Raw genomic sequence first — 12,996 nt, 5'->3', positions numbered from 1 at the left:
AGGAAGCAGAAATAACTCCAGGGGAAGTTCAGCTGAGAAACCTCAGTATAGGAACGTGCTCTGTGTGTTTTGTGGTCAGACCTTTGGAGAAAGTGCAGACTCTGCTCAGATTTCTTTCCTTAAAATCTCTACATGAAGCATAATTTTGAGGAAGCCTCAATAATTTCTGGCTGCCTTTCAATTGGAAACCTGTTTATCAGTTCATGACGAGTTAATCCTCAACTGTTCTTACTCTGAGCCATTTAAAACCTTGAGACTTTTTCTGTTGTGTTTTGCAGTCGTCCTCGTTCAGCAGCATCACTGACTCCACCATGTCCCTAAACATCATCACTGTCACACTCAACATGGGTAAGAGGACAAGCCACGTTTTTTCTGATGACTTTTGAGTGGTAGAGATGTATTTTGTATTTCTCTGGATTCCTAATCCAGAACTGGGCCATTTTCACCAGCAGATCAGCGTTCCTTCCAGGGGAGGAGCTGGAACTGCAGGATGTGGGGTTAATGGTGAGGGGTTGGGGTAGAAGGGCACTGGGGGTTTGCATTTCTGCTGCTCCCGTGTTTCATTTCTCAGCCAGGCAGAAATGTGTGGGGCTGCCAGCAAATTCAGCACCTTTCAGCAGCACCAAACCCTTCCTGCCTCTCTGACATGTGCAGCAAACATTGCTTCATGTGATCAGTGCTAATTTCCAGGCGTGGACAAGTCTTTTCAGCACTCTTCCTCTTGCTGGTTTTTTTTTTTAAAGTAACACTGTCTCTGATGAAAAAATCCTGTCTTTAGCAGCCTTTCCCTGAAGGTGCCAGGCAAACATCCATCATTAGAGCAGCCTGAGATCATTGCAGGTCAAACCTTGCCCCGCTGATGTGCTGAGATGTTTCAAAGCTGAAACAGCCTTGCTCTTTGCTATCATTCCAATCACTCTGTCTGCTTTTTTTTCCCCCTTCCCCACCCTCCACTTTGTGTCCATCTAGAAAAGTACAACTTCCTGGGAATCAGCATTGTGGGGCAGAGCAATGACCGGGGCGACGGTGGCATCTACATCGGCTCCATCATGAAGGGAGGGGCGGTGGCAGCGGACGGGCGCATCGAGCCGGGGGACATGCTGCTGCAGGTGGGTCCCTGTCCCCAAATCCTGCTGCTCTGCTCTGCCATCCCACCCGCCCCACGGGCTGTAGAAAGCGGGGAACAGAATTGATTGATCCTCAGAGAAATGTGGCCCCAAGAATTCTGTGATTTTTTGTGAGACGCTCTGAGAGACGACATCTCAAAGGCATGGAAGTGGTGACCGTTAAATGGTGGGATGGAAGTGGTGATCTGGCAGATAAAGTGGGGGATTAATGAAGTAATTAAAAGACCTTTAACTTTCCTGCTGCAAAGGCTGACCTCTGCTCTCTGCCCTGGTTCAGGTGAACGATGTCAATTTTGAGAACATGAGCAATGACGATGCCGTTCGGGTTCTGCGGGAAATCGTCTCCAAGCCAGGGTGAGCACATCACAAAACCCCTTCCTGTTTGTCCTCATGTGCAGTTGTTGGAGCTGGGAAAACCTCAGAGAAATCAACATTCTGATATCCATCAGCATGACTGATGTCAGCTGTGAACTTCTCTGTGTAAATGATGAATAGGTGAGGCTGGTTCTGGCCAAAACCAACAGGAATTGAGGAGTCGCCTGGTTTCAGCAGGGCTGTTTGTTTATGTGATGGAAATTTTGATATCTCAAGAGCTGATCATCCAACAGATTTCACCACCAGTGCTCGTGATTTTTGCAAAACCAGGAATGTCCTGATGTGCTTCATACTGAGAATATTATAAAGCTTCTCAAAACCATTCATACTGAAAATATTATAAAGCTTCTCAAAACCATTCGTACTGAAAATATTATAAAGCTTCTCAAAACCATTCATACTGAAAACATTATAAAGCTTCTCAAAACCATTCTCAGAATGTACTTGACAACTGCTGGATAGGAATAAATTTGTTTCAAATAGTTCTTGTAGCATTTCCAGCTCTGTAGGAAATTTAAGAATCTTCCCTACCTGTCTTCTTTCTTCCTAGACCTATCAGCCTAACAGTAGCCAAATGCTGGGACCCTACTCCCAGGAGTTATTTTACCATCCCCAGGGGTGAGTACACATTTGGGTTCTTTGCTGGCTTCCTGGGAAGCCCCCAAGGTCTGGAATATTTTCACTTATTTTGGCACCTAACAGATTCTACCCATTCCGTTCTTTTATTTGGTTACTTTTGTATTGGGAACCTGAAGGTCCACTGCCCATTGAATTCCTGGGAGTTTTTCTCTTGGTTCACATCTTTGGATCGAGCTCCTAAACTTTTGGGAGGTGATTTTAACCTTTCAGTTCATAAAAGGTTTGGAAACAATGATGCCAGTTGTTAAAAATCCTCATTTTCTCACAGTGAACTTTTAGAGAGAACTGAGTGCTTTGAAAATGTGAGGGAAGCACAGTGATACACATAAAAAAATGAAAATGATCTTGTTTTCAGAAGCAGTAAAAGGTGTGTGCTCATGTGACAAACACAGCTGCCTCCTGCTGGTGAGGGCTGTGCTGGTGGTGCTGGCACCAGTTTGTTCCCAGTGCACAGAAGATGACAGTGGCATTGAAAATGGGGTGGAATAAATGCAACAGACTGGTGCAGACTGTGGGAGCCCCCTGAAAACCCTTAGGAAAACCATAGAAACCACAAGAGAACACGATAAAACCCCTCAGATCTCTCAAACCCTTGGTGTTTGCTGCATTTCTGACCCTGTTTGCTGTCCCTTTGTGGTGGTACAGTCTGTGGGATCTCACTCACATAAAACCCTCAGAAAACCAGAGAAAACCCCTCAGATCTTTCAGAACCTTGGTGTTTGCTGCAAGTTTTGACCCTGTTTTCTGGGCCTTGTGTTGGTGCCGACTATGGCGCCTCACTCACATGAACCCCTCAGAAAACCATAAAAACAACAAGAAAACAGCAGAAAACCCCTCAGATCTCTCAAAATCTTGGTGTTTCCTGAAAATCTTGACCCTGGTTTCTGTCCCTTTGTGGTGGTACAATCTGTGGGACCTCACTCACGTGAACCCCTCAGAAAACTATAGAAACCACAAGAAAACAACAGAAAACCCCTCAGATCTCTCAAAATCTTGGTGTTTCCTGAAAATCTTGACCCTGGTTTCTGTCCCTTTGTGGTGGTGCAGACTAGGGGACCTCACTCACATGAACCCCTCAGAAAACCTTAGAAACCCCAAGAAAACATGATAAAACCCCTCAGATCTCTCAAACCCTTGGTGTTTGCTGCACTTCTGACCCTGTTTGCTGTCCCTTTGTGGTGGTACAGTCTGTGGGATCTCACTCATGTGAAACCCTCAGAAAACCAGAGAAAACCCCTCAGATCTTTCAGAACCTTGGTGTTTGCTGCAAGTTTTGACCCTGTTTTCTGGGCCTTGTGTTGGTGCCGACTATGGCGCCTCACTCACATGAAACCCTCGGAAAACCAGAGAAACCACAAGAAAACAACAGAAAACCCCTCAGATCTCTCAAACCCTTGGTGTTTCCTGCAAATCTTGAGCTTGTTTTCTTTCCCTTTGTGGTGGTACAATCTGTGGGACCTCACTCACATGAACCCCTCAGAAAACCAGAGAAACCACAAGAAAACATGATAAAACCCCTCAGATCTCTCCGAACCTTGGTGTTTGCTGCATTTCTGACCCTGTTTGCTGTCCCTTTGTGGTGGTACAGTCTGTGGGATCTCACTCATGTGAAACCCTCAGAAAACCAGAGAAAACCCCTCAGATCTCTCACAATATTGGTGTTTCCTGAAAATCTTGACCCTGGTTTCTGTCCCTTTGTGGTGGTACAGTCTGTGGGATCTCACTCACATGAAACCCTCAGAAAACCAGAGAAACCCCAAGAAAACACGATAAAACCCCTCAGATCTCTCCGAACCTTGGTGTTTGCTGCATTTCTGACCCCGTTTCCTGTGCCTTCTGCTCGCAGCTGAGCCGGTGCGGCCGATCGACCCCGCGGCGTGGATCTCTCATACCACGGCCATGACGGGAGCGTACCCCCGTTACGGTATGAGCCCCTCCATGAGCATCACCACATCTACCAGCTCCTCACTAACAAGCTCAATTCCCGAGTCGGAAAGTAAGTCACCCCCTGGCCAGCCCAGGGCAGGGGGCTGCTCGGGGCCACCAGGGCCCGGCCACGGGCACGGTGACAGCGGCGGCGCCAGCCAGGCCTTGAGTGGTTTCTCGCACTTGGGGAAAGCAGGAGAACTTTTGGCAAAGGTTGGAGGTTGATGTGGAGGTGTTCGGTCAGGGTTTTGTCTCGGGGAGAAGTGGTTGCTGGTGGATTTTAATGATTTAGGTTCAGGTTTTTCCACTCAGGTGCGTTTGGTTGGTTTTCAATAAATTTCCACAAGAATGTTAATGTTTTGTATGGGAAATCCTTCCCAGATATTCACATGGCCTTCTTTTATACTTTTTTGTTCTTTTTTTATTTCTGGAATTTATTGATAACATCCCACATGAAATTAGGGTTAGATTTCACCCTTTTTCCTGGTAATTAGGGTTAGATTTCAGTCTTTTCCCTGGTTTGGCAGTCTGAAAGAGCCATATCCATGAAAGCAGAGGTTGGATTTTAAAGATAAGTTCAGGTGTTTCCATTCAGGTGAGTGGGAGAGGTCACTTCTTGGTTGGTTTTTAATAAATTTCAACAAGAATGTTAATGTTTCGTATGGGAAATCCTTCCCTGGTATTCACACGGCCTTCTTTTATACTTTTTTTGTTCTTTTTTTATTCCTGGAATTTATTGAGCAAGCGAAACCAAAATTTAACATCCCACATGAGATTAGGGTTAGATTTCAACCTTTTTCCTGGTAATTAGGGTTAGATTTCAGTCTTTTTCCTGGTAATTAGGGTTAGATTTCAATCTTTTTCCTGGTAATTAGGGTTAGATTTCAGTCTTTTTCCTGGTTTGGCAGTCTGAAGGAGCCATTTCCATGAAGCCAGGAGGTTGGATTTTAAAGACAGGTTCAGGTGTTTCCACTCAGGTGGGTGGGAGAGCTCACTTCTTGCATTTGTTTGATTTTTAATAAATTTCAACAAGAACGTTAATGTTTTGTATGGGAAATCCTTCCCTGGTATTCACACGGCCTTCTTTTATACTTTTTTTGTTCTTTTTTTATTCCTGGAATTTATTGAGCAAGCGAAACCAAAATTTAACATCCCACATGAAATTAGGGTTAGATTTCAACCTTTTTCCTGGTAATTAGGGTTAGATTTCAGTCTTTTTCCTGGTAATTAGGGTTAGATTTCAATCTTTTTCCTGGTTTGGCAGTCTGAAGGAGCCATATCCATGAAGCCAGGAGGTTGGATTTTAAAGACAGGTTCAGGTGTTTTCACTCAGGTGGATGGGAGAGGTCACTTCTTGCATTTGGTTGGTTTTTAATAAATTTCAACAATAACATTAATGTTTCATTTGGGAAATCCTTCCCTGATATTCACATGGCCTTCTTTTATACTTTTTTTGTTCTTTTTTTATTCCTGGAAGTTATTGAGCAAGCGAAACCAAAATTTAACATCCCACATGAAATTAGGGTTAGATTTCAACCTTTTTCCTGGTAATTAGGGTTAGATTTCAACCTTTTCCCTGGTAATTAGGGTTAGATTTCAGTCTTTTTCCTGGTAATTAGGGTTAGATTTCAGTCTTTTTCCTGGTAATTAGGGTTAGATTTCAACCTTTTTCCTGGTTTGGCAGTCTGAAAGAGCCATATCCATGGAACCAGGAGGTTGCCATGATTCAGAGAGGTTTCTTTAATTCAAAAACCTCTCGGAGCACTCAAATCAAAGAATCTTTTTAATTGAAGGGGACCCAAAAGGATTGAGCCCAGATCTTCAATGAATGGCCCAGACAAGGATCAAACCCTGTTGGTGTTAACACCATGCTCCAAATCCTTATCTTGGAAAATTTGTTTAGAACTCTTCCTTTTATTGAACTCAGAATGACTCTTTGAGGGTTTTAAAGACCTGTGTGCTATTGGTTATAGAGCACCTCAAATTTAAGATATTTCATATATTCCACCTCACCTGGGAGGAGAAGGCCAGGTTTTCCTTTTCATGTCAGTGTTTTTAGACATCAGGCAGCACCACTGAGGGGAAATAATCTGCAGCAGGAGGCAGATGAGCCCCATTCCTGGTGGCTGCTTTATCCTCAGGTGTGTTTTGAGCCTTGCAGGCGCTGCTGGAACCCAACGAGTCCGCACTCAGCGTTCCTCTTGAGCGGCTCATGGTGACAGTGCTGACCTTGGGAAGTGGGGAGCAGGCACCTTCTCAGTCAGGCTTGGAAAAGAACTGTATTTGGGAGCAGAACCACACCTCTGGAGAAAGCTGCTCATTTCTGTGCCAGTGACTTGAAAGGTTTCCTTTCTGCGATGTGAGGGAATAAAGGCTACGCTGATTTTTGTTGTGATCTCTTCCTTCAGCTCAGCCCTGTGACCTGCCCTGACCTGGGTGAATTTTTAAAGCTGATTGAATTCAGATCAAAATGGGAGCATTTCAGATGCATCTCTGAATTTGCCAGATTTGTACAGCAACCAGAACTGAGAAAATCTCCATTTTCTGTCCATATGCAGATCTCGGGTCTCCAAGATAATCTGTTCATATGCAGATCTCGGGTCTCCAAGATAATCTGTTCATATGCAGATCTTGGGTCTCCAAGATAATCTGTTCACATGCAGATCTCGGGTCTCCAAACTGAGAAAATCTCCATTTTCTGTCCATGTGCAGATCTCGGGTCTCCAAACTGAGAAAATCTCCATTTTCTGTCCATGTGCAGATCTCGGGTCTCCAGGAAAATACCATTTCTAGATTGTTGGTGTATTTTTTCCCCCAGACACGTTGCTTTTTGCCACTAACCAAACTAACTTCAAGCAAAAGCAAAGTTTCAGTGTTTAGTTGGGGTTTGGAGGAGTGAAGCTGCATGCAGAGCTGCTCTGGGATGTTTTCATGCCTTTTGGCAGTGCACCTATGGAAGGAAACATTTTGGGTTTTCATTGTTTCACGCTTGCTGTAGCTTTTTTTATCCAAAATTTGGGGTGACTGCAAAAGGACAAAAGTGCTTTTGAAAGGTGGGTGATGTGGGGAACTGGGAGGGGAGGAGAGGAATTCCTGCTGGAGAAGGGGCTGGGCTACAAACAGAGATAACATTGAACTTTCTAGGGCTGGAAGATGGGACAGGAAGGAGGATTTGACAATTTCAACCTCAGCCGTGTTCTGATTTTATTGTAAAAATTTTATTGTATTTATTAATTTTATTTTATTATTAAATTTTATTTTATTGTATTTATTTTTTAAATTATTTTTATTTTTCTTTTCCATTTTATGTTTTTATTTTTATTTGTATTTTTATTTTAATTTTATTATATTTTTTATTTTATTTTATTTTATAATTTTATTTTATTGTATTTTATTGTATTTCTTTAAACAATTATTTTATTTTTCCTTTCTTTTTTATTTTTTATTATTATTTTTATTTTACTGTATTTATTTATTTTATTTTATTTTAAAATTTTATTGTATTGTATTTTATTGTATTTATTTTTAAATTATTTTTATTTTTCTTTTTTATTTTTCTTTTTTATTTTGTTTTATTATATTTATTTTTATTTTATTATATTTTATTTTATTATATTTACTTATTTTATTTTATTATATTTACTTATTTTATTTTATTTTATTTTATTTTATTTTATTTCATTTTATTTTATTTTATTTTATTTTTTAATCTGTTGGCACAGCTGTATTTTTGTTTGTCCCAAACTGGGAGCTGAGCAGTTCCTGCAGGCTGAGCTGATTCCCAGCAGCCTGTGGCCTCTGTCCTTTCAGAGCTGGAAGAATGTCCCCTGACTGTGAAGAGTGACATGGCCACCATTGTCAAGGTCATGCAGCTGCCAGACTCAGGCCTCGAAATTCGGGACAGGATGTGGCTGAAAATCACCATCTCCAACGCAGTGATCGGTGAGAGGAGCCCAGGGTGCTGAGAGGAAAACCAGTGATTTCATGGAAACAGGCCCAAAAACTCCCTTTAATGAGCTTTTTTCATCTCTGTGACCTCTTGGATTCCATTTATGGACACGAAATGACTCTTGTGGCCTTGGAGATGTTCAGCTGGCACAGCTTGGCTAAAATAATCCCATTTTAGGTTCAGATGGCACGGCTTGGCTCAGATAATCCCATTTTAGGTGTTCAGCTGGCACACTTTGGCTCAGATAATCCCATTTTAGGTTCAGATGGCACGGTTTGGCTCAGATAATCCCATTTTAGGTTCAGATGGCACGGTTTGGCTCAGATAATCCCATTTTAGATGTTCAAGTGGCACAGTTTGGCTCAGATAATCCCATTTTAGGTGTTCAGCTGGCACAGTTTGGCTAAAATAATCCCATTTTAGGTTCAGATGGCACGGCTTGGCTCAGATAATCCCATTTTAGGTGTTCAGCTGGCACACTTTGGCTAAAATAATCCCATTTTAGGTGTTCAGCTGGCACACTTTGGCTCAGATAATCCCATTTTAGGTGTTCAGCTGGCACACTTTGGCTAAAATAATCCCATTTTAGGTTCAGATGGCACGGCTTGGCTCAGATAATCCCATTTTAGGTTCAGCTGGCACACTTTGGCTCAGATAATCCCATTTTAGGTGTTCAGCTGGCACACTTTGGCTCAGATAATCCCATTTTAGGTGTTCAGATGGCACAGTTTGGCTAAAATAATCCCATTTTAGGTGTTCAGCTGGCACACTTTGGCTCAGATAATCCCATTTTAGGTGTTCAGCTGGCCCAGTTTGGTTCAGATAACCCCATTTTAGGTTCAGTTAGCGCAAGTTGGCTGAGATAATCCCATTTTGGATTTCTAACTGGCAGAATTTGGCCGAGGTAATCCCATTTCAGATGTTCAGCTGGCCCCGTTTGGCCGAGATGACCCCGTGTCCCCTCTTGCTGTCCCCATTTCAGGAGCAGATGTGGTGGACTGGCTTTACACACACGTGGAAGGCTTCAAGGACCGCCGGGAGGCCAGGAAATACGCCAGCAGCATGCTGAAACACGGCTACCTCAGGCACACTGTGAACAAAATCACCTTCTCAGAGCAGTGCTACTACGTCTTCGGAGACCTCTGTGGCAGTAAGTCCCCAGCTGGGAAGGACAGAGCTGTCCCCGTGTCACTTTTGTGCCCTGAGGGTGCTCGTTGTCCCCTTGTGTGTGTCCTCACCATGGAGAGTTTCACGAAGAGGGATTTCCATGAGGGTGGCAGAGCTCTGGAGCTGCCCAGGTGGAGTGGAGTCTCTCTGGAGTTATTCCAAAGCCAGCAGGACACATTTCTGTGTCACCTGCTCCAGGATTGGACAGGGGGAGGTCTCCAGAGGTCTCAGGGGAGGTGGAGTCTCTCTGGAGATATTCCAAAGCCAGCAGGACACATTTCTGTGTCACCTGCTCCAGGATTGGACAGGGGGGGTCTCCAGAGGTCCCTTCCAGCCCTGCCTCTCGTGGGGTTTCACCAGGGGTGTCCCAGCACAGGGGAGCCCTTCATCACCCTGAAATGGTGTGACAAGGGGCTGGTGCTCCCTGGTGGCAAGGAGAGCTCCTGGAGGAGGATGAGCCCATCAAGCAGAGCACTGAGGACAGCAGAGCAGCATTGATTTCTGGTGCTGCCACACTGATGTCATCGGTTTTAGCTTTTCTATTTTCCAGATTCTGTGCTGATCCCTCAGGTTCAGCTTTTCTATTTTCCAGATCCAGTACTGATCCCTCAGGTTCAGCTTTTCTATTTTCCAGATTCAGTACTGATACCTCAGGTTTTAACTTTTCTGTTTTCCCCATTCTGTGCTGCTTCAGTGGGTGGCTCTGGGCTCACAGCAGGGGATGCTGAGCTCTCTGCACAGAGCAGGGACACAAAACAATTCCTGCTCCAGCTGGGCACCAAGGACAAATGATCCAAAGCTCAGCCCAGGAGCACAAACACCGTGGGCTGCAGAGAGACAAACAAGCAGGATGAGACTTCATAAGCTAAAGCTTATTAATTTATGAATTATGAATGAATTATGAATAATTGGACGATTCACTCCGGGATGCAAACGGAGCAGAACGGATCAAAGTGACAGATAAAAGTGGTCGTGCATTTTGGGACCATTTTGGTCCATCTTGGGTGCAGCCCTGGCTGGGCTCTTGTGCTGCCCAAGGTGGATCCATGGTGGAGAAACTTTCAATAAATCCCTGCTTTATTCTGTAACTGTGTTCTAGGGCAGCTTTCACAAGGCATCAGCCCGTTCCCTGCTGTCAGTCCCACTTGATTTCCAGCCTGGAAAAGGGGGATGTCCCCACCCTGTCCTCACCCTTTTCTCCTCTCTCCCTGCTGGGTGAGAAGGCTGATCCCATGGCATTGCTAAGCCTCAAATACCTCCATAAATAAATTCACAGTGATCATTTTACCTGCTGGGTAAGAAACTTTCCCCTTTTTTCTTTCCTTTCCCAGATCTGGCTGCACTGAACCTCAACAACGGTTCCAGCGGCGCCTCGGACCAGGACACCCTGGCTCCACTCCCACACCCTGCTGCTCCCTGGCCCTTGGGCCAAGGATATCCCTACCAGTACCCTCTGCCCCCTCCTTGTTTCCCACCAGCCTACCAAGACCCGGGCTTTAGCTATGGCAGCGGCAGTGCAGGCAGCCAGCAGAGTGAAGGTAAGATGGGATGAAAGGCTTTGGGTCCCACAGCTCTCATTGTCCCCCACCATCTGCTTGAGTTCCTTGGTGCTGTCCTTGCTTCTCTCGTGGTTTTGGGCGCTCCCTGCATGGGTTGTGTGCGATGAATCCGAGGTTTTTTGTGGCTCTGGAGGAGGGGGTTTGGCTTTCAGCTCTCTGGGGGAACTGCCAGGCTGAACCCAGTCAGGGCTTGCCAGCAGTGGGGTTGCTGGAAATGAGGCAATTTCTATGCTGCTGGGACAGGGGTTAGATCCAAGGAGCTCTTGGCTTTCAGTGCTCAGCACAAAAGGAAAATCACATTTTTTTGTAAGTGGGAGGTGGCCAGCCAGGGCTTTCCAGGGCTGGAACACTGCTCCCAGGGAGGAGAGTCTGTGCTGGCATGTGTGACAGGGACAGGAAGAGAATTCTGCATGGATTAAAGGCCTGCCGTCCTCCTTCTCTGCCCTAGATTCATTTCTAGCCTTAGTATAAAACCATGTCATTTTTTGGCTGTACAGATACTATTATTTCAATTTATTTTTTTTAAATCACTCCCAGAGTGAGCTTTGCTTTGGTAAACACTGCCAGTAAAGAAGGGGTGAGGATTCCTTGTGTTTTCCAGTGAACACCCAGTAAATTGGATGTCACTTCCCCCTGTTCCCCACAGCCAGGCAGATCTTACCAAACGGCACAAAAGGGTTTCATAACAGGGGATTTCAGCCCAGCTGCTTCTCAGCTTATCCCAAAACAAGAAATCTTATCCAAAATAAGGAATCTCACAGAGGTTTCAGAAATGGAAACTGATTGCCCTGGACAGAAGCTGGGGGTGGATTTTTGGCAGCAGTAGGAATTCTCTCCCTGCTGCTGGAATAGGAAAGGTGTTTTCTCTGTGCTCTGGAGAGCCTCCCAGAAAGTGCCAGGGTGTTCAGCTCTGAGAGGTTTCCACACTTTTCCTGGTGGAAAGCAATTTCTGTGCTGTTTCTTGCCTTGTAACTGTTATTCCCTTGTTTTGTCCTGAGCAAGCATTAGACTGAAGGATTCCTAGAGGGATGGCTGACTCTAGGGGATTGGTAAGCCTCAAATTCCTCCATGATGAATTCACAGCATGATCATTTTTAGATTCTCGTCACCCAAATGTTTAGCTGTATTTTGTTTGGTTTTTTTTTTTTTTTAATTTGAAATTTTATTTTTATTTTGAATTGTCTTGGACGCTCGACCTGTCTCAGTGCACAGTGGTGTGACATTGGCATATCAACCTGTGGGACTGTGCTGCAGCAGCTCAGAGGGGAGGGAATCCGGTGGGAAAACCCCCGTCCCCAGGTTCTCCAGAAAAGAAATAGTCCAAATTCATGATGGTGTCACCCCTCTGGGCTGGGTTTCTCTGCCAGTGCCCTCGCACTGCTCATTGATTGGTGGCCAGGTGGCTCAGGAAGGGGCTGGGAGTGCTGCAGCACAAGGCTGCACTGCTCACTCTCAGAACAGTGTTAAACTTGGGCTGTTGTGCCCTCTCTCATTCATCTGTTAAATCATAACAATCAGCAAACACCACTGCAGAGAGCCAGGCTTGGAATATTCGCTTAAAATCCAGAGGTTTTGTGGTCTGCTTCCCATCTCTCTGGCACTCTGCAGAAAATCCAGTGTGGTTTCCCACCTCTGCAGAAAATCCAGTGTGGTTTCCCATCTCTGCAGAAAATCCAGTGTGGTTTCCCATCTCTGCAGAAAATCCAGTGTGGTTTCCCATCTCTGCAGAAAATCCAGTGTGGTTTCCCATCTCTGCAGAAAATCCAGTGTGGTTTCCCATCTCTGCAGAAAATCCAGTGTGGTTTCCCATCTCCCCAGCCAGCTGGAGCAGCAGGAAGTGATGGGCATCTGTCGCTCAAGAAGGAGCAGCCCAAAATAATCCTGGTGTTCCCATTTCTGTGGCTCATTTAGACTCAACAGCTGGTCCCCTGCTCTGCTGGCTGGGGATCCTTTTTTGGGAAGTGCATCTTGCACTAAGGTGCATGAATTTAATGGGATATTCCTTGGGTTGATTAGCTGGATTTTAAGGAAAATAATTAGCTTGGAACTGTCTCCTGATCTGTCTGTCGTGGGATCAGAGCTTCAGCTTCCATGAAAAACCAGTTTTTGAAGTTTAGTAAAGCTTGTTTTTAGGAACAGCTCGGCTGGTACTCGGTGGCAATCCTTTGGTTTTCCAAGGTGATTTCGTGGCCTCTCTTGGGAACAATGTCCTGGTGTTACTGGTTTGTGGTAGAGCAGCTCAGGAACTGCTTCC

At 44.9% G+C, this 12,996-nt stretch overlaps 1 protein-coding gene across 3 annotated transcripts in view; it reads left to right on the top strand.

Annotated features, from left to right (window-relative positions):
• DVL1 (dishevelled segment polarity protein 1) overlaps nucleotides 1–12,996 on the top strand; it is a 63,761-nt gene that overhangs the window by 45,198 nt on the left and 5,567 nt on the right. Inside the window, exons 7-15 of one of the 3 annotated variants that reach the window (XM_038159587.1) lie at nucleotides 279–348; nucleotides 970–1,109; nucleotides 1,405–1,481; nucleotides 2,053–2,120; nucleotides 3,988–4,137; nucleotides 7,878–8,009; nucleotides 8,999–9,166; nucleotides 10,515–10,721; nucleotides 11,745–11,791. In XM_038159587.1, the coding sequence (XP_038015515.1) occupies nucleotides 279–348; nucleotides 970–1,109; nucleotides 1,405–1,481; nucleotides 2,053–2,120; nucleotides 3,988–4,137; nucleotides 7,878–8,009; nucleotides 8,999–9,166; nucleotides 10,515–10,721; nucleotides 11,745–11,755 (1,023 nt within the window). In that variant the 3' untranslated portion in view covers nucleotides 11,756–11,791. The remainder of the gene's footprint in view (nucleotides 1–278; nucleotides 349–969; nucleotides 1,110–1,404; nucleotides 1,482–2,052; nucleotides 2,121–3,987; nucleotides 4,138–7,877; nucleotides 8,010–8,998; nucleotides 9,167–10,514; nucleotides 10,722–11,744; nucleotides 11,792–12,996) is intronic. The other 2 variants (XM_038159586.1, XM_038159585.1) reach the window with 2 other exon arrangements.

Source organism: Motacilla alba, chromosome 21 (assembly GCF_015832195.1).
Source record: "Motacilla alba alba isolate MOTALB_02 chromosome 21, Motacilla_alba_V1.0_pri, whole genome shotgun sequence".
NCBI lineage: Eukaryota > Metazoa > Chordata > Aves > Passeriformes > Motacillidae > Motacilla > Motacilla alba.
Note: the sequence above shows the minus strand (reverse complement) of the source record. Positions and strands in the feature narration are given on the sequence as shown.